This window comes from Heloderma suspectum, chromosome 2 (genome assembly GCF_057233095.1).
Source record: "Heloderma suspectum isolate Gila_16-S chromosome 2, 16-S_ref, whole genome shotgun sequence".
In the NCBI taxonomy this organism is placed as follows: Eukaryota; Metazoa; Chordata; class Lepidosauria; order Squamata; family Helodermatidae; genus Heloderma; species Heloderma suspectum.
In genome coordinates, this window is record NC_139459.1 from 202,987,456 (window position 1) to 203,008,154 (window position 20,699).

A 20,699-nucleotide genomic window follows, 5' to 3' on the forward strand; every position below is an offset into this window, starting at 1 on the left:
GCTGTCCTCAGAGGGCCAGCCACAGACAGCATCAACTTGGCCCTTCTGTTCTTGCAGAGGATATACTTTGGGAGAGAGAGCAAGAGCTGAGCAGAATGATGGGCAAGAACACTGGCTGGTTTGCAAATTGGGCCCACTGCGGGTGCCTGTGTATGTGGCGGCGGTGGTGATAGCAACGAAAGGGATCTCCCAACCACTCCTGCTTTTGATCCCACTCACCAGCAGTATACAGCCTCTGACCACTTTCCCAAGAGGGAATGCAGCTCTCCACCACAAAAGTGTTACCAAACCAAATGAATGGTTGAAACCAGGCGCTAGGAAGCAGATGTAAGAATGTGACGGTCTGGGATCCACACAACTACACCCTGTAAGAATGTGACTTTTTCAGTTAAAACAGCATGTCCATACGCCAAGAGCACAAACTAATTTTGGAGCTCTCCTAGGCTTCACCAGTGGTTTACTGTTAAGCATTAAGGGATTTGCCCTTTATTTGGGGGGCGGTGGGAAGGGAGAAGCAGTAATGCAACAGTGCAGTCCAGCCTTCCCAAACCTGGCACCCTGTAGATGCGCTGGACTACAGCTATTGTTGGCTGGCGATGATGGGACTTGAAGGCCTGGTTTGCATGATCACCACCCTTTGAACAAGCTATGGCGGCTTGTTTGAGCTGCAGCAGGTGCAGGGCACCATTTACCCAATTACCTACCCTGGCATGACTTGTGTTGTCCAAACTCAGGCAACATGGTTTGCTGGAGGTGGAAAAAAGCCCTCAAACAAGCAAACAGCCCATGGGTTATTTGAAGGTTGTTTCCCCCTCCAACAAGCCATGCCGCCCAGGTTCAGATGATACAACAAACCATGCCCAGTTAGGTAATTAGGCCAATTGCGCCTGGCAGAGTTTAAACAAACCATTGCAATACGAAGACGGAAATACAATGAAACAGTTCTGCTGACCAAACTGCTTCAGCGAGAGGGGGGATTTCCCCGCCTTCCTGGTTTGGGCAACCCACCAGAGCCCTTTCAGAGGGCTGGCTGTAGTAGGAAGGAAACAGGAAGTCTTATTGCCACATAAAACCTACCATGGACCCGTTTTGAGTGAAAGGGCTCCTAAAGTTTGAATGGAGAAAAGTTTCCAGAAGAAACTAGCAATTACAAGAAAAAGGCTGAAGAATTAATTAGTAAAGCTGAAAAAGACAGACATTGGACAATGACTTCCAAAATAAGCCGAAAGCCATACGCTGCCAGCAGGTACAGTCAAGGTTTCTGGGGGAAAGGTGACGTCCTTTTGCAGCAGAGGAATTTCCAAGAAATAAAATGAGTTCAATATGCAACCAACACTAGAAGACTTTTCCACATCAGACTTGGGAAGGGCACAATCCTATGGGGATAGTCAGCCACCTCCAAACTCACCTGCTCTGTGCTCCAGCTGCCCTGCATTTGCAGCTAGGGACTTTGGGGCAGGGTGGAGGCCACACAGAGGGTGCATCATTATGCTTCTGCAATCTCCTCCCCTAAGAACACCCCCTTTGTGCTGTTTACAAGTGTGGAGATGGGAAGAACCACACTGCCTTTGAGGTGGGGAGGCAGCATGGTTTCAGGGAAGCAAGCTGTTCCCCCAAACCAAAAAATCCTGTGGCCATCTAGACACTGTCTAACGGCCATAGGATTGCTATGACGCACCAAAATTAGCCCAACTCTAAGACAGACATGGAGACCAAAGAAGCAGCTAGCATACTAGCACATCTCCTGGGCTGGGCACCAGACTCTTGCTCCTATTTTTGTACCCGGGTGTATGTGAAAAGTGTGAATGGATTGAATTAAACTTCATTTTATCTAAAGAGACTTTGGATCTCAGTCTGTATCTCATCCCTTAATCCCAGCACTTTGTAAAACTATCACACCAGGAGGCTTCTGTTTGTGTGACATCTGATTCTAAAGTATTCGTTTTGGGGACTACACCATTTCCAGTTTGGATTCCCCATCTTCCCCACTCTAAAGCACTTTTAGTTCTACTGGTGCAGAGCTTCCAAGAAGTCACCCGTGGGCAGCAGACATTTCTCCAAGATACTTCACCACAAGCTATATAGCTTGTATATATATATTTTGGACAATCCAGTTTCTAATTAGCAAGTATAGTTATTTTGCATCTTCAAGGAAGACATTACAACTTAGGTTATATTCAGATACCAGTTTATTACATTTGAACAAGTACTCTTTAAAATCATTTTGAGGGCTTTATCTTGAAAGCAGAGTGAGCTCTCAGTGGCAGGAACTTCTCTGATGGCCATTTTGCCAGGATGTGACTACATAGCTTCGGTTCTACAAGCCAGTGTGAATGCTCAGCAGGCAGTTATCAAGATACTCATGGCCCACATGCTGTTTCAGTCCTCCAAATACAGAATGGACAGCCTAAATCTAGGTAAGTCCATCACTGAAGGACTGTTCAGAGATACAGAACTGGAGAATTTACAGGTATACAAAACAATGAAACACAGGTAAGAGTTCACAGGGCATGCACCCTGCCTGTTCAAGTAGTTTCAATTGCAACAAAGTGCTACTTCACATTTCACATAGAAAAAAAGGCAGTATAAAAGAGAGCAGACACACATGACAGATCAGAGGTTGGATGCTGTGACATACAAAACATCTAGAAGTTGAAGCCATCACTATTGCCTTGAATCTGGAAAGTGTATGCATCGGCACTGGACTCCGGGACAACATTCTCATCTTCTTCTTCCTGTAGAAATAGTAAGGGTTTAAAAATGCTACAATCACAATGTTAAAACGGTGAAGCTATAGCAGCCCATAGGGTGGCCAAGGCCAAACAGTCAGTGCCCGTTAGGTACAATTTGATTAATACAGTTTACATATCAACTTAAGTGCTTTAAACAGTTGCAGAATGGGGTTACACATCTGCCACAACCATCTGTCATCTTTGCTGCCCAATAGTTAAATGTGGCACTGCCAAAAGCTTTCAGCCAAAACAACGTAGTACTGTTATACTCTCTCTGCATAAGCATGTATACATGCACTCACACTGCATTAAGCCCATTGCCACGTATCGTCCAATGGCTGCAGTTATGCCACATCACAACACTGAACTCTACCTTGCTGCTGAGTTTACTCACCTCTGCTGAGAAATACTTCTCAATCAGATTTGCTGCAGCCTTGTACACCTGTTCATTTTCATGGGATTGAAGAGCTTCAATTTTGTCTAAGCCACCACACTCTTCAATCATGATGCATAGCTTTTCCATCTCACCTATTTTCTCAGCAGCCTAAAGAGATTAAAGATACTTTATGTTTGGTAAAATAAGCCCCAGCTAAGTATGGATGGATATGTGACCAGCAAGCAAGGCATTTTATTCTTGCAAGTATCAGAAGCATTTATCTGTGATCTCACCTTAAAGACTTGCTGGGCTGTTTCTGTATTGGATTTTGTGTTGTAGTAGCTGTGAGAAGTGATTACTTAACCTTCTTAAAAAAAACCCTGTTAGGTTGACTGTGACTTCATGCAGATGAAGTAACTTGAACCTCACAGCTTCTACTGGCTGATCTTCAATGGTGTAAAAGCAAAAGCATTTTAGAAAGCACAGTTGGAACTGGCACCCCAATACCTGTTATTTTGTCAACTTACCATGAAGATGTTACTAATGGCATCCAGAATCACTAGGATGGTTTTGCTGTCTTTAACCATCAGCAAGTTCAACAATGGTTCTAGCACACCAGTCTGAACAAGGTATATGATCTGGGGAATTGTTCCACCACTTGTGAAGTTGGTCACAGCCCATACAGCTTCTTTTTGGGATTTGAAGTCCCCCTGTTTTAAAAAAATACAGGGGATTATTGGAACAGAAATTGTGTCGCCTGGAAGAGTTCCAGGGAAAGTCTGGATGCTGAGGCCTAATGTAAGAAAGTTCAGATTTGGGGGAAATGGTTATTAACATCAATGAAACCATTTATAAGTGATTGTAATACTACTGTTACCATTTCTGTTAAGCCCATCAAAGGGCTTTCTAAATGACCAAATATTAAATGGATGTGCTGTTTGCAGGAAGGACTGCAGTATTAAGCAGTGGCATTTCCAGTATACAATTTCTATGCCCAGAGAGTGACTTTTTTTAAACCATAAACTGATAGTTTCTAGTTTCTTCTATATACAATCTGGAAAAAAGATAGTTCAGTATCTTAGGGTACAGCAGCTTGCATCTTCATTCCTAGCACTGGTTGGTTTATCCAAAGACCTCAGATATGTGTTTTTGGATCCAGCATGTGCCACCCACAGGCAGAAGCAGCCCATCTGCTCCCATGCACACATGTGAGAGTTCCTCCTGTCCATAAAAGGCTTCTGATCTAGCACAGCATTTCCACTAGCAGAATGGAGAATATTTTTACTGATTCTCCCTCCCCCTGCCGTCCCCCACGCCCCCTGAAAACCTGCTCTGAAGGGTTGGGGGATCCTCCAGAAGAGTGGGAGAATTGGTGCCAAGGGCTGCAGGAAGAGGGGGAAGCTGGCAAAAATTGCTTCTCCTTGCTGCTGGCAGGTGTGTTCAGTGGACACTCCTGAGGGTGGAACAGAACACTGGATCCAACTCAATACATTTTGTGTTCTTAAAATACTGGAGACATTTATGGAAGTGGCTTCGTTTTATATTTAAGTAAATAAAGATGTAAGTAGCAGTGAAGCGATTACATTTGATCATAATTGCACATTTCCCCACCCCCAAAATTAAATGGTGCATCCATGGCTTTATAAATAATTGGACATTTGTAGGATGTAAAAAAATATTCTAGGCAGAAAATGAGCAGTGAGATTTAGAACAGTACGTTTAAAACTTAAGTTTTTCCTCACACGTAGGAGCAAGTAGCATCTCACTGAATACAGCTTCAGTTCTTGAGGCTGCTTGTATCTCAGCAAGCCTACAGAGAACCGACTTTCACACTACATGACTTCTTCTCTTTAGAGACTTAAGTTTTTACAGCCAAAGTTCATCTGAGACAGCAGTGGCACAAAGGGGTATACATTTTTACCTTTTTCAAGATACCAACAAGGTACGGGACAAGCCCATGGTCCACAACCTTCTGGATCTGGTCCTGCCGGCCAGCAGTGATGTTAGACATGGTCCATGCTGCTTCTTTCTGGATGTTGTTTTTGTGGTGAGTAAGCAGGCTTGGAAAAACAGCAAGCGCTCCAGAGTCTATTACAATCTGAGTTTGTTCATCGGTCCCTGTTACGATGTTTCCTATGGCTCTTAATGAAGGAGTCTGGAAAAAAGATATTTAATCAGGGGATCAGTCAGTACAAGGCTACTACCAGAGAAAGACACCCATTTTACTCAATCTTCAACAGAATGAGCCCTTGCAGCATCCTCACAGTGCATACGTATGACACGCTCCAGTGAAATAAATGCTGCATGCCTTACTCAATCCCCCCATACCATTAAGAGGAGATACACAGAAAGAGTGCCACTGTCAGATCAGTTTGCATTTCTCATCCACCTGGTTAAGGTGACACGTGATCCAGCAGTGAGATCAGGTCTCCAGCTTGCCAGGCTTCCTTCCCCATTATAACCATAAAGCTGCACCCTGCTGGCAGTAGCATTAGAGCAATACACTGTGCTGACGACGTACATGGATCTTATTCCAGTGAGTGTAGGGAGGAACTTCTACGTGGACGCTAGGCATTTAGTTGACCCTTTGGCTATTTTACCAGGGGACCAATTACATATTGTAAAGTGTCACAGATGTACTTAGAGGAAAAATTAAAAGGATGTTTCAGTCATGGCTACAAAAAGTAGAAGATGGATGGGCCCCTTCTTCAAGTGGATCAAGTTCCTCCTCAATGCATTTGTGCCTTGAATGAGCAAGGTAGCCAGAGATGCCCATGTTAAGGACTGTTTGCTTTCTTCAAATTCCTCCCTCATCGATCTTAGAAAACATGCTGCTGGCTTACAGACCTACATAATACAGAGCTCTAAATTATGGATATGGATAAGATTAGCAACTGTTTTTTATTAATCTATAAGATAAATACTATTTGTATGAATTAGACAGCTAGCTAACAATTTTAACCATGAATAGAACTGAAAGTGATGCAGCTCCAAGCCTGTTAGTGGTAGAGCATATGTTTTTACATGCAGAATGATCCAGGTTCAATCCCCAGCATGGACAAGACAAATAGGAAGCCACCTTCTACCAGGTCAGACTATGTTCTTATGGATAGCAGCCAGTCCCTGGGAGAAGACCAGCACTAGCAGTTGGAACACCTGGGAAAGAAACCTTGCCTGATTGCTGCTCTTCTAGAGGAGAGATGAAGGAGCCAGCTGCATGATATCTAGCCTGGTGAAAACCCCCACCCTCTCTGAACTGTATCTGGCCAGGCTGCTGTGGCCCCTTGGAGGACAGTAAGACTAGCATTAGTTATGTGGGTTATCTTTATTGGGTTTTTTATTGACCTATGCATCTTGATTTTGCTCAGTACTTGTATTAAACTTTATATTTAGCAAATAGTTTTTGTATTTATTTTTTGTAGCTAATTGTTTCTTTTCAATGTCTTTCAATAAGTTAATGTTTATCCTGAGTGGCTTTGAGTACAGTTTACTGTAGAAAAGTGGCATATAAGTTTACCGAATAAATAAGCTCTTTTCAGTCCTATTGCCAGTGTTCACTATTCCACTATTTTCGAATGTCCTGTATATCTGCTTTCTCCTCAGATCTCCTTATTGCATTTATATCCCAACTTTTTTCCTCTTGCAAGGAACCCAAGGCCGCTTATATTATTCTCCTCCTCTCCATTTTACCTTAACTACCCTGTGAGGTGGGTTGGACTGAGAGGCTGTGACTGGCCCAAAGTCACCCAGTGAGCTTCCATGGCCGAGTGGGGACTAGAACCCAGGTCTCCCAGTCCAACGCTCTCACTACTACACCACGCTGGCTCTTCACCTTTCTCATCCCCTCCAACCACCTCTTCCCACCCTCCCTTGCTCTTTTTCCAACACTCTGTCCTCCTGTCACTTGACTCCACGATATCATGGAGCAGGCAATGTGCATGTTCGCCTTTTCCAGACTATTTCCCCTATAACAGAGACAAGAGTGAGACACAGACGTTAAGTGTTTCTTCCAGCAACAGTAATAAGTGCCAATTACCCCACAAAGAGGTATACTCTGGCCTCTGCCTTAAGGCAGGGGATCAAAGCCCACTGGGAAGCTACACCTGCTGTTTCCCAGGAAGAGCATGGCAAGAAGGGGGCCACCTGGCTCCATCCATTGGCAAGCGAAAGAGTAGCTGCTCCAATGCTTGGCTTATTTTTCCTTCCCCATTTCTTCTGTAGCATAGTTATTTGACTGTGGCTGTTATCTTTTAATATCTGTACAGCATTTGGAAAGTTGTAACTAATTTTTAAGTGCTAAAATAAAAATGCAGTTTACCGCTGACATATATACATGGGGGAAATAATTTGGCCTAACTTCTTGTCTTGGTGGGAGGAAGTTACATACTGCTACAATAATGGGAGACACAAAGCCCTCATTTAAGCTACATTAACTTATTAAAAGTATTTCTAGCCAGGGAACATTGCAGCAAAACTTATGAAAAGCTACACACACATCTCAGGAAACCTGCTGTTTTACTGAAGATAGCTATAGCTAACAGCTAAGATCTAGCTGGAGCAACTCACATAAAGGATTTTTAATACTGCATAACCTACATTCATCTGTACATCTTACCATTATTGGAATTTCTCCACACCCCAGGAGCTTCACTAGCTGAGATACCAGCCCAGTTTTTACTACTATTTCAATTCTGTCATTTGAGCCGTCAGTCAAGTAAGAAATAGCCCAGCATGTGTCTGCCAAAACTTCATGGTCATGGTGGTGCAATAAGCGAACTAATGTAGGAAGGATCTGCTCGATAGCTTCTATGGGTGGTGCGGGATTCTTGTTACGACAGAGGTTTGACAGGGTCCAGGTTACATTCCGCAAGTAGCCAACCTGAAAGCAAATGAGGGAATAAATTTAGTAATGCTGCTACTACTTTAATATAGACATTTGTAGTACCACAATTGCTGTAGCAATGCTCACACACTTACATCTATAGAAGAGAGATCAGGAACAGCAAGCAGAGCCAGAAGTGGATCGAGAGCACCATATTTAATGACTAAGTCTCTGTAGGACGAACCATCACCTGAAGACAGAGATTGAGGTAAGACTGTCAGATGTAGACAAGGAAACCCAGAGGCAATTCTACTTCATTATAGGAATGCCATCACAGGACAACTTGGGCATTCCCTCAAGAATTACAAGCACATTGCAAGTGCCATGGAAAACCACTTTGTAGTGCAGGCAGGAAAGAGAAGCAGGCTTGCAGCCAACCCAGTATCAAATCAACTTCCAATGTGGCTCAGCTGAATGGTACAACAGGAGTCCCTACCAGTGCCCTTCAGACAAGCCACACAGCAGTTATGGATGCTGGCCCTCAGATGCCACCCTGTGGAAATAGTTTCTTGACATCAATACAACTGCACGCTTGGATCAGGCCATGTAAAGTAGTGCACACAGTCAAACTGCACTACCTGTTTATCTTCAGGGTGCTGTAGTTTAGCATCTGTAGAACTCCTACATTAAACACCCTGTGCTGAAGAGTGCCAAGGATGAGAGGACATGCTTGCCAACTCTAGCCTGAGCCTCTGGAGCATACGTAGTATCTGTGGCTGACACACAGTCCTTCAAGTGACTCGAGCACTCACTCCCCTTTCCCTGCCCCCCTAATTCTTGCTAGTAAATTATGGATTTCATGAAAGACTCCCACAAAACTACATAATTAAGCAAAATTTCCTTTAAAACTGACAATACTACAGATCTTAAAGCTGAGGCTGCTGGCATAGGAAAGCCTTCCCTAACTTGGTGCCTTCCAGATGTGTTGGACTACCTCCCACCATGTGGGCCCAGCTAGAATGGCCATTGGTATAGGATTACATTCTTCAAAGTCATAGTATTAGCAAGAGGACAGCTATGTGCTGAAATAAATTCCATAGAAGAATGAGTAGCATATCCAGTTTCAAATGAACCGTTCTATTTCTTTACATACACGTTTCTTCCAAGAAACAAGTACCCATGCAGTTCGGCTGTACTGGCATACCTGCAATATTTCCTAAAGCCCACACAGCTTGCTCACTGATATGAGTATGGGGAGAAGCCAGCAGACAAATAAACGGAGGGATTGCTCCACCATCTACTACAGCTTTTGTCTGTTCCGATGTGCCAGAGGCAATGTTGGTCAGTGCCCAAGCAGCTTCAAATTGAATAGGGCTGCAATCTGTACTTCCCAAGAAGGACACGAACTTTGAGATCAAGCCTGCTCTGATGATCTGGTCGATGGGGGGCTGCTTTTCTCGGGATAGCAGTTTCCTATAAGCAAAGAGAGCATACAGTGGATTTGTCTATTAACATATTACCGTCAGAGTCCTTAATTACAATGATGTACAACACAATATGACTGGCTGTTAGCCCCAGTTCTATGTTAGACATCAACTTTAAGCAACACCATACTGTATCTAGCAATGGTGGCTATTACCAGCCTAGTGTGCTGCAGTGAACTGAAGTAACATGCATACTTTTTTGCCAACTTCTACACATGGGACCAATGACAAAATTCATAGATGAGGTGAACACATCAGTTTTTGGCATTCATACACCAGGACTGAAGTTTCCAGCAACTACTTGTGAACAAGTGCATAGTTGTACCAGCATACAGTGCCAGCTGCTTGACTAATGCAGTTTAAGTATGGTTTTGTCCTAACATTTTAAGCTATGCAAGTTATTTTTCAGTTTTGTTTCTTATGCTAAGCTTTTGGGATGGGCAGACAATGAGATTAAATTTATCTGGTCATTTTTGTTCAGCCTTGTGCTATACTTGAGCTATATAGCTTTAGTTATGTTCTATATCCAATAATGCACACAATTATTTAATGTATAGGACAAGACATGGTAGATAGTTTATTTAGCTAAACATCTGGCTATACTTGAAAGATAAAGTTGTTTTATTGCCTTCAGCATTGAGAATTGTGTACAATTCTCAGCAATCTATTTACACTGGTCTGAAAAAAGCCTCAAATTATATTCAGTGTCTTGTTCTTGCCCTCAGGCACTAGCTTACTCATATGCAAATTACAAGGAACAGTACTGCCTCTGTACGGTTACCTGGCTGCCTGTGTAGCTTGCAGCTGGATTTCTGCATTATTGCTGCTGATGCCTTTAACTATGTCTTCAACAGACCAGTGGACAGTGACCTACAAGAGAATCGAAGTTTTATACACTACTTTAAGCCTCTTTAATAATTAATATCTTTGTTCAACATCACTGGTGATCTACAGTTATGTCTTCACAACGTTGTTTCATATATGGGGTTGTACCCATATATGGGGTTGTACCCAATGTTAGTCCTACGTACAGTAGACCCACTGAAATGGTTTCCAATGTAGACAATGCTCAAATTTATTTTATCCTTAAAAGTCTAACAAATGTAGGCCAAGAGTCTGCTACTCCATATTCCCAATACAGAGACCATGTATTTCTATATGCTACCTAAGTGAAGAGGAACTACAGCTCAGCGGTAGAGCATATACTTTACATGCAAAAGAACCACCTGAGTTTATTTCCTGGCATCTCCAAGTAAGGCTGGGAAAGACTCCTGCCCAAAATGCCGGTGCACACCCGCAAATCAGTGTAGAGAACACAGAGCTAGGTGGACCAATTGTATGACTAAGCGTAATGCAGCATCCTGTGTTACAATGATTTCTAACAAAGCACCCAGATAACCAGAGATGGAGACAAAAAGCCTCTGAACTCCTTCAAACCAGGTGCCTACCTGATTGCTCCGGTTGTTTTCCTGCAGAGGGGAGGTGGCATCATCAGGGAAAGTGCTGACATTTCTCCTTTTAAGCATCTGATCGTCTTTTTTGGCTTTCCTCAGTTCCACATTGACTTCCATCCGTCGCCGCCTCATTTCCTGGTGAAAACACAGTACTTAAAATATAAACAAAAGCTACAATTACAGACAAAACCTATAATTACATTCAACTGGCAAGTTACTTACGTTGGAATCCTTTCCCTTGTTCTTGAATCTGTTCAGACGAGCAGCTGTTCCACCAGCATTCTCATTGGTAGACATTTTTATCGTGATGTAGACAAGTTTTCAAATCTACAAACAAATGTCATTGTTAGAATTTAAAGTTCTGAACTGTAACAATAACAAGTTCAAGAACCGGAACTGCCTTTCATTTAACTCAAATATCAACACCCTCCAAGGAGAGGAAAAATAAAACGTAACTTGGAGCCAAGTAACAATCCATTTCCAAGCATCTAAATTCCAAGTAAGTGTCCCTGGGATTACAGCCTTGGGAAGCTGCAAGACTCTTGCAAACATTTAGCGCCCGTTCATTTGATAAGACTAAAGAGAATACGGTTTATTCCGTTTCATGCAGTTCAGTTAACTTCCCCCATGCACCAATATTAACTGCTGGTTCACTGAGGAATCCCATTAGGAGACGCCATCTGAAGGAGTTTACACATACAAGTAACCACAGGAACCCCATGTTTTGTCAGATATTAACTCTGTTTCAAATGTTACTCTCTGAATAAGAGAGGAAGGAGATGCAGGGACCAGTAGTATCACTTGGACTTCAGTAGAACGAACCGCTTTATTACAGTTAGGAACTTAACACTCGGTCGCGACTAAAATGCAGACACTGTTCTCTCAGCGCCCGGGGCCCTCATACGCCTCCCTCCCTCTCCGGATTCACACGCGTTAGGGCCGCAACCCTATCCGCAGTTGCTTCGCAGAAAGCTCCCCGAGGCAGGGCCGCGTCCTCCCAAGCAAGAGTGCGGCGAGCTGCGCGTAGCCCCTCCGCGTCTTACGCATCTCTTCCGCCAGCCCCCTTTAAAAGATACACGGGCCAAGTTTCTTGGGCGTTCCTGTCCCCGCCCGCCAGCCCCATTTCTAGTTAGTGGAGACTTATGCTCCCAAGACGCCTCGCTGCGCTTACTGAAATAATCAGCTTTAAATAAAAAAAGCCATGAGGAAGCGAGGAGGGAAGAGACGGAAGAGAACGGAACGCGCAACGCCAGCCCCCCTGGAAGCCCTTCAAGTCCCCCCCGCTTCACCGGCGCTGACCAGACGCTCCGCGCGGCACGCGCAACACGCCCGCCCGCCGCGTTTAGCCCCAGCAGGCCTTCGGCGCGGCCCCACCTGCCGGAGCAACCACCGCCGCCGCTCCCGACTCCCCAGCGCCAGACACCGAACTGGCCGCGCCACTCCCAGACACGCTGCGGCGGCCTCGGCTCTTAAGGCTCCTACTCTCCCTCCGCCCCCACGAGGTGTGATTTAAACTTCCAACGCCTTCGCTCTCTTATTGGCGAATTCGAGTCAAAGCAAAACTCTTATTGGTCCATTTAAAAAAAGTAATACGCTCCGACCTCGCGCTCCTGACGGAGGGGGGATGTCCGATGATCCGACGTTCTCGCGTTGTTGTGCATAGCGCCAATGCGCGCGGCCCGCGGGGCCTCAGGACTACATATCCCAGCATACAATGCGACGGTTTAGGCGGCAAACGCTACGAGACTACGAGTCCCGGCGGTCAATGTTTCAACCTGACTCTAGATTGGGTAAAACTTAACCGTGTTGCGGTGGGATTGATAGTCGTGGGGAGGCTCCTTCTGAGATGTCACGGGAGATGAAGCTAGACTGAACAATTAGGGGCACTATTTATTTATTCGTGTCAGAAGCATCACAATTAGAAAACATACTATAGCACATAACATTTAAAATATAAAAAAAATTAGTGGCACTCAAAGCAGCTACTGCAATCCGCTAGCCATGCTACTGTGGGTGGCCTGACAGGTGTTCAGCCCCGCCTGTATCTTTACACTCCCAGACAGGCAGTAAAGATTTCTCAAGCCATTAGTCGCAAATTGAGCAGACGTCAGAGAATGAAAAAAATGAAAAATAAGAGCATCTACTATTGATACTAGTGAGTGCGGAGAGAGACGATGGGATAGAAAATTAACAAAGTAATGAAATGACTGTCGCCTTTTCTTTGCAATGCAAATTGACAGCACTGCTTAAAGGTGCAGTTCGCAGATAATTTTATGGAATTCTTTTGCTTTTGCCCTGAAATAAAAAGAGCAATTTCCATCTTGAAGCTTATCAGCGGAGTCTGTGGATAGATCACCTTAACTGGGTGCTGGGGCCAACATAGCATAAAGGGTTAAGATAATGTCACTTCCAGATAAGGTAATGGAGGGTGGGTAAACACGAAAGGAATCCTAACAGGTTTAGGGTGCAATCCTATGCACGTTGCGACAGAAAAAAGTCCTACAACTCCTATGCTGGCTGGGGCATGCTGGGAGTTGTAGGATTTATTTTCGGTCTAAACAGCCATAGGATTGTGCCCTTAAATACTCCTTAAGAATACTAGTGAGTAAGCCCCCTTGAATTTGGTGAACCTTATTTCTAAATAAAACACGCAGAGGTCTGGGCTGAAAATTCTTCAGAGAAAGAGAAGAAGTGTCTGTTCTGTGCATTAACAACAGGTCATGTCCATATCAATTTAAATTCTTTGACTGCAACTTGTCTTGCAAATAAGATTGGCTTAAAAATATACTGGGTTTGCTGACCACTGTGCTCATATATCATAATTATGAAGCAGAAACATTACTGGGGTATTTACACAGATTAATAAAAATGCCTTTATAATTTCCATTGTCTACTATGAAAAATGTAGAACTTACATCGGCTTAGGGAGCAATCTTATCTACACAGGTGGCCATGTCTGAACTCAGAGGTGACCACCTATCCAAAGCAGGGCAGGAGAAGCACGGAGGGGATCGTTCCCTCCACATTTTTCCTGCCCTGCTTTTTCGGCTAGACAGCAGATTGCCCCTGTCTAGCCATGGGAGGGCTGCGCGGGGGAGGAGGCTGCTGTACAGGCAGTGTCATACAGACAGATACGCTCTCCCTGCCCAGGAATGCCCCCAGCCACGCCTCTTTCTGGCTGGTCCGCGCTCCTCTTGCAAGCCCGGACGGGGCTGTTCTGCGCTGTCTCTGAGGCAGCACGGAAGTGGGGGGAGGTCGGTTCCGGGAAAACAACATACCCTATGGCCGTCTAGCCGCTGCCTAGCGGCCATAGGATTGCTTCCTTAATTGCGTGTTCAGTTTAAACACACATGCACAGAAAAAGGAAGTGTGAAGATGTGCTTGGTTTTACAAGCAAATATGCCAGTAGAAATGTTTATGACTGAATTGCCAAATTACACTTCACAAACTACTTGCTTTAAACTAGGTCCATACCTATCAAAAAGATTACTTTGAAGTGTGTTGTGCATAGCAGCGTCAGTGTTTACATTTGGGATTCAGGCTTTCTTCAGCAGTTAAATGAAAACTAAAAATGTACTTTGTAAAATAAAACTGTTATTAGTGTACAATTTAATAAGTAGGATGACTCCTTAACCTGGGAATTTATAAGAGTCAGGCAGCAATCCTGTGCATGTTTAGGCAGAAAAAGTCCTACAATTCCCAGAATTCCCCAGCCAGTATGGCTGCCTGGTGAGTGCTGGGAGTTGCAAGCCTTTTTTCAGTCTAAATATGCATAGGATTGCACCCTCAATAAGCAAAGGAAGCTTTGAAATGCCCAAATTTTATTATATGTATAATCTGTGCATGATGGATTGGATCCAGATTTAGACACTGACTGGTGGAAGCAGATTTCCACCACCCTGTTCTCACGGCAGCCCCTCCACCCCACTCTCCAAATACTACACAGAGGGTCTGGGGTCATTGCTGATTGGGGTAGGCTGTGGTCCAGGGAGAAAGGGGAGATCGCTAAAAATCAGGCGGAGGAAACTTCTGTGAGCACAGCCAACCCATTTTGAACAAACTGAAACTTATAAGCCTCAAACAAAAAGCAGTCCACTCAAACTTAGCATAGCCACATACTGTGACTGCATTTCAACGGAACAATAAACTATGGTTTATATCATGTAACATACATGAATAAGCTTTGCATGCATGCCTCCTCCTCCTCCAGCATGGCTGCTTTCACTTCACTTAACCACAGTTTAGCATTATGTGTGAATCCTAAACTTTGGTTAATCTTAACTATGGCTGTAAGTTGACTTGTTTCAGTAAACCATAGTTAAAACTAACCCATTTGTTGAGGTTTGACATAACATTAAACTGTGACTAGCTGAAAACAGAAATGAAAGCTTCCAATCCCCCCCTCACAGCTGCACCAGAACAAGGGGTGGGGTGCAAGCCCAAGGTTCACCCAGGCGTATTCACAGAATGATAACCTCAAGTTTGTTACATCCAAATACAGACATTATGATTTCTGTTAGTTCTCAAAAGGTGCACTGAGCGGTCTGGAGGCATCTGATGGAGCAGCATTGTTGAATGTAAGCTGCAGGAACCCAGCCAGTTGCTTGGATGAAAGACCTTGTGGTGATCCATGTCAGAGCACGATATGTTTAATAGTAAATATGCTTATTAAAAAGCATGCTTTGCTTTCTTTAGAATACAAACTTAAAGGACAGTTTTATACCTTTTATTAGATAGCAAAAATCTGTCAGTCAGACTTCTTTACTTGTGTACTACAATCAACTCTAAGGTAACCAAAGCTACCAAATAAAACTGATGGGGTTACCAATGCCCTGTGGGAAACCTTGAAAGCATTTATCAAAAATTGTGTCAATAATGTATGGAGTGCATTACTTGCGAATGCTGTTAACCCAGATCACAAAAGTAGGAGAGTAATTTCAAATGCAGCATTTAGGGCATTTTTACAAGTAATGCCCAATCCTATGCAAATTTGTTCAGAGCCTCCTGAATTCAATGAGGCTTTCTACCACATAGGCATGCATAGGACTACAGCCTCAAATTGTACTTTGTTGTGTCTTCATTTGAGTACACAGCACATTGCCTAAAACTAACATTTGGTTTGCTTGTTTTTTAAATCTTACCCTAGACTAAAGATGTTTGCAAGGCACATTTCAGATTATGAATTACATGCTGCAATCCTAAACCCAATTTTTGTGTGCAATTAAAGCTGCAATCCAATGTATACAATGGTGGTAATGCCCACTGAACTCATCAGGATTTACCTTTGAGTAATCATACGTATGATTGGGTCGTCTCATTGAAACTTAAATCTGCAATCCTATGCCTATTTAGACAGAAATAGGGGAAATCCTGGGGAAAGCTGCGAGTTGTAGGATTTTTTTCTGTCTAAACAAGCATAGTATTGCACCCTAAAGCTGAAATACCATACCTATTTACCAGAGAGTAAGCCCCAGTGATCAAAATGGGGCTTACTTCAGAGTAGACATGTACAGGGTTTTGCTATTAGAGAACGGTTTCAAGGAAGGCGCATAATGCAGTGTAGTTACTACGTTTGGCTTGGAAACGGCTTGAACGAGACGCCACCGGGGAACTGTGCCTAAGCCATTCGGAGCGTTTCGGAGGGGGGAAAACGCCCACCAAACAAGATGCATGTCCAAGCAAACGCCTTAGGCTTGCTAATCTCCCCTGCTAAAAGCCCGTCACGTTCCAGTGACAGACGCCAGAAATGCAAAACCCGATTCATGCGCCACTTGTGAAAACAGCCCGAGATGGCAGGCCACGAAGAAAAGGGCGGGGCAGGCGGGAAAGAAGGCCGAGTGGCCACGCGCTCACGAGCCTCACTGGGGCAAAGCAGAAGGGGGCGGGGTGAGCAGGGGCCGTCCTGGTTGACAGGCAGGTCACGCGACCCGACCCGACACGCCGCCGCCGAAACCCAACCCCGGCATCTCACAGGCAAGCGCGCTGCTCCACTCGTCAGGCGGAGGACAGTCTGACATGCGCAGTGTGCCCTGCAGATGATGCTAGGGGTGGAGTTAGAACGTAGCTGGCGTTCGAATCCGCTCGAGACAAAGCTTAGTGGACTGGGAGAGTTGAGGGGGCGGTTGCTGCTAGAGCGCGAGGCGAGCAGTGAGCAGGGGGCGTGGCTTATTTCGTGGGGGCTGAAGACAGAATCAGGGGAAGAGGGCCGGACGTAGGGTGGGCGGAGGCATGAAATGCCGGGCGGGGCCCTTAGAATGCGGCGCTCACCACTTTTTGCCGGGTGACCCAGTGGCCTAATGGATAAGGCATCAGCCTCCGGAGCTGGGGATTGTGGGTTCGAGTCCCATCTGGGTCGTTCCTTGTTCTTGTTTTGCAGCAGGACCAAAATTCACAAAGCCCTTTCCCCGGCTTGGTGATGAGACTTCCGAGTCCTTATTACCGTGCATCCGACCACTGGCGGTGCGGTTTTGAATTAATTATGCAAATCGAGTTTAACACGGCCGGAGATGTTAATAGGGCAAGATCCCCGAATTGTGGTTAAGGGCCGCTGATGCATTTGCTCGGGAACGCTGGATAAACTCGGTCAAGGCGGTTCTTCGGCGATTATGAATCGGGCGCGCCCGGAGATAGGGGTGCGCAAGACTGTTTTCCTCCGGGGACGATGTTGTTCGTGGCTGCAACAGCAGGGGCCCTGCTACATAAGCGAAACAACAGACGAGTAAAATCTGATTTACGGACATTTCTGCTTGCAAAATTAATACCTTCCGTAGGCGGCTCGGGACAATGTTAGGAGAGGGGAATCCTGAGGGATCATGCAACAAAAATGCTTCCTAAATTTGCATCCTCCTCACGTATTTACTTTGCCAGCCAGCCATCACCGGAGCCGGACTGACGGTGCAATCCTATACGTGTCGTCTACTCAGAAGTAAGTCCCATCATTTTCAGTGAGGCTTACTCCCAGATAAGTGTGTATAGGATTGCAGTCGGACTTTCTGTAGGAGTAAATATATGCAAATCTGCTGTAGTTCCAGGAGGAACCAAAACTGAAATCGCTAAAGGGGGGAACTTCAGATCCAAACCTAAAATAATCTCCCCCCCTCTATATATTTCGATCAGACTGACACTGCAGTCCTATTCGAGTCTACTCAGAAGTAAGCCCCACTGAGTTCAGTGGCACTTACTCCCGAATAAGTGAACACGGGATTGCAACCTAAAGCAGCACTCCTGTGCACGCTTACTTGGAAGTATGCACCACTGAGCACATTAAAACTTATCAGGAAACATGTAGGATTGCACTACACAAGATACTTCTCAGTTTAGGATGCATTTATACAGCTCTTAGCTCTTTGGAGCCATAAATGAAAGCATTGATAGCAAGGAGGATTAATTAGCATTAATTCTATAGCACCATCTTCATAGTTATTTTGGATAAATCAAAGTAGTCTTCTTCTGTTTTGGGCTGGTAGAATATTATTGAATCAGAGTATTATTTTCTTGGCTTTTCTTAGGATGGTGATGAACATTTCCCCCTAGCTACTAATACCTGCTTTGCCCTGAATTGCAGAGGGAGTTTAAGCCACATGGAGCTGGAGTAATTCCATCTGCTAACCCAGGGGTGGGCAACTTGTGGCCCTCCAGTTGTTTTGGCTTTCAATTCCCACCACCCCTGGCCAGTGGTAAGGTTGTAGGCCCCCAAAATCTGGAGGGCCATGAATTGTTCACCCCTGTTCAAAACCTTATCCTCTGTGGATTGTATCAGCAGCAGCAGCTCTGTTCGGGTTCTATCAGAGCCCGCCCTGTTCTTCTGAAGCCTGTTGACCTTTAAAGTCCCAAAGCAGGGTGGGCAATCTGCAGGGGCCCTACAGGGAGTTGTTGGACTCCCAACCACTGTCAGCCGCCATGGCTGATGGTCAGGGATGAAGGGAGTTGAAGTCCAACAACATCTGGAGGGCTACAGGTTGCCCACCGCTGCCCTAAATGATGTAGGTCAAAGCTCCTTGAGAGCTCCTTTCTTAGTCTTCTCTATCTCCTGTTTGTTTTCCACATTTTTCTATGTGCTAGCAGAATAAATATTCTTAAAACTAATTCCAATGAGAATTTTCTTGACTTAATTTTTCCCCTATCTTGCAGATGAGCAGAAGGGCTGCTTCTTGGAACCAGGATCAGTCAGCCCCTGAGTTCAAATGCAGCTCCTCCTGGAGGGGAGGGCCTTGGATCTGACTGAATCACCAACTGCCAGGGGCAAACCTCCCTGCAAACGTAACTTGTGCTGGAATCCTATGCACACTTTCCTAACGGTAAGCCTCATTAAACATAACAGGGCTTCTGAGTAGGCATACATAGGATAGCATAAATTAGCAATATTTATATCCTCTCCACTTAAAAAACAAACCCCAAACTCCTATTTTTTAAATTAAAGCTTTCTATTCATAGGAACGTAGGAAGCTTCCATATACTGAGTCAGGCCCTGGGTCCATCTAGCCCAGAATTGTTGACACTGACTGGCAGCAGCAGCTCTCCAAAGTTTCAGGCAGGATTCTTTCCTAGCCCTACCTGGAGATGCTGGGGATTGAACCCAGGACTTTCTGCATGCCAAACATGTGCTCTACCACTGACCTACAGCCCTTCTTACTGCTGGATAATGGCAACTGGCAAACAAAATAGTCCCAGATTTGTTTCTCTGCAATCATGTGAACCCACTCTTCTCAAAGACTTGAGTGAGGAGAAGGAGAAAAACCAACCCTCTTGTCTGTTTGTATAAAGTCAAAGTCAAATACAGTTCAGAACTTCTCTTGACCACCAAAGCGAATTCTCTTTACGAATTCCCAAGATATGCTCTGGGTGGAATAAAGAAGAGAAAGAATGAAAGAACAGGGTAGGGGAAGGAAGAAGAAAAGACAAATGGTGATTGGAAATGTGCACGGGGGTGGGGGGCAGAGAGAATTCCCTAAGCCAAATGGCTCCTTTCGGAGAGGTAGTACTTCAGAGGAATTTAGGAGGCTGTGCAGGGCTTGCAAGGATTGCGCGTACTTAAATGAACTTTATGAGGTGAGGTGGCTAAGGGCTTTTTCTAGCTTTTTTAAAACTGTAGAACCTATTTAAAAGCCCCAGCAGTTTCTCAGTCATGATGCCACATAGTCCTAACCCTTTTGGGATTATTGGAGTCCTACAGCTATTTAGGAGAAATTAAAGTGGAGGGGGAGAAAGAAGTTTGTGGAGGCTGATTGGATCCTTTGCTGTACTGAAGCTACTAAACTTCTGCAGAATCCAAAGGTTCCAGTTTGGGGCAGTAAAATCAGATGCTGTGTGAAATACCAGTATTTCACATGGAGCTCTTTCTTCCCTTCCTTCTCCCCCTTCAAAATTTCATTGCAGGCAAGCTTCCAACAGTGGGCATGTAAGAGCAGAAAAGAAAATTAGGGGGAGAGAGGTTTTTTGCACCTCAAAAAAATCCTACACTAGAGATTAGGGATGGTGACCGCCTAATGGTCACCTTAAACACCTTCTGATTAGGATCTCTAATCCCCTGGGTGACGTGACAGTTTTTACTTTTTGTTTTAGACTTTGAGAAAAGGAAACTTTACGCTTGGCTAGCACAAAAGCCACTAACTGTCTGAACTTTGGCAGGCTCAGTCATCTCTATAGGGGCTGCCAGGTCCCCAAATGCCTTGCACGTATGTGGAAGCACAAAAAATATATATAGTTCTTTGCTTTGACACATTTTCTTGAAAAAAGCAAACTTTACCTGTGACTAGCACAAACGTCACTGGACATAACTTGGCAGGTTCCATCAGCTCCATGGGGGCTGCCAGATTTCCAAATTCCATACAC

At 44.7% G+C, this 20,699-nt stretch overlaps 2 protein-coding genes and 1 non-coding gene across 6 annotated transcripts in view; 2 read left to right on the top strand and 1 right to left on the bottom strand.

Annotated features, from left to right (window-relative positions):
- Window positions 1-2,171: 2,171 nt before the first annotated feature.
- Window positions 2,172-12,312, bottom strand: KPNA2 (karyopherin subunit alpha 2). Of its 4 annotated transcripts, XM_084837456.1 has the most exons (11): window positions 12,243-12,312; window positions 11,091-11,195; window positions 10,863-11,003; window positions 10,196-10,284; window positions 9,135-9,403; window positions 8,086-8,180; window positions 7,724-7,987; window positions 5,030-5,263; window positions 3,636-3,818; window positions 3,127-3,276; window positions 2,172-2,735 (listed from the first exon to the last, which is right to left on the bottom strand). In XM_084837456.1, exons 2-11 carry the CDS (start codon window positions 11,163-11,165, stop codon window positions 2,646-2,648), a joined length of 1,590 nt encoding a protein of 529 aa, XP_084693582.1. In that variant the 5' UTR covers window positions 11,166-11,195; window positions 12,243-12,312; the 3' UTR covers window positions 2,172-2,645. The 4 variants fall into 4 exon arrangements, with proteins under 4 accessions (XP_084693582.1, XP_084693584.1, XP_084693580.1 ...); XM_084837458.1 differs by lacking the exon at window positions 10,196-10,284; XM_084837454.1 differs by lacking the exon at window positions 2,172-2,735 and having other exon boundaries at window positions 2,943-3,276.
- A 4,730-nt stretch (window positions 12,313-17,042) lies between these two features.
- Window positions 17,043-20,699, top strand: part of C2H17orf58 (chromosome 2 C17orf58 homolog) — a 38,340-nt gene continuing 34,683 nt past the window's right edge. Inside the window, exons 1-2 of the mRNA XM_084837459.1 lie at window positions 17,043-17,793; window positions 18,999-19,165. The gene's annotated coding sequence lies outside the window, so the exon portion shown is untranslated. The remainder of the gene's footprint in view (window positions 17,794-18,998; window positions 19,166-20,699) is intronic.
- Window positions 17,151-17,223, top strand: TRNAR-CCG (transfer RNA arginine (anticodon CCG)). The gene has a single exon. It is a non-coding gene; the product is annotated as a tRNA-Arg (tRNA).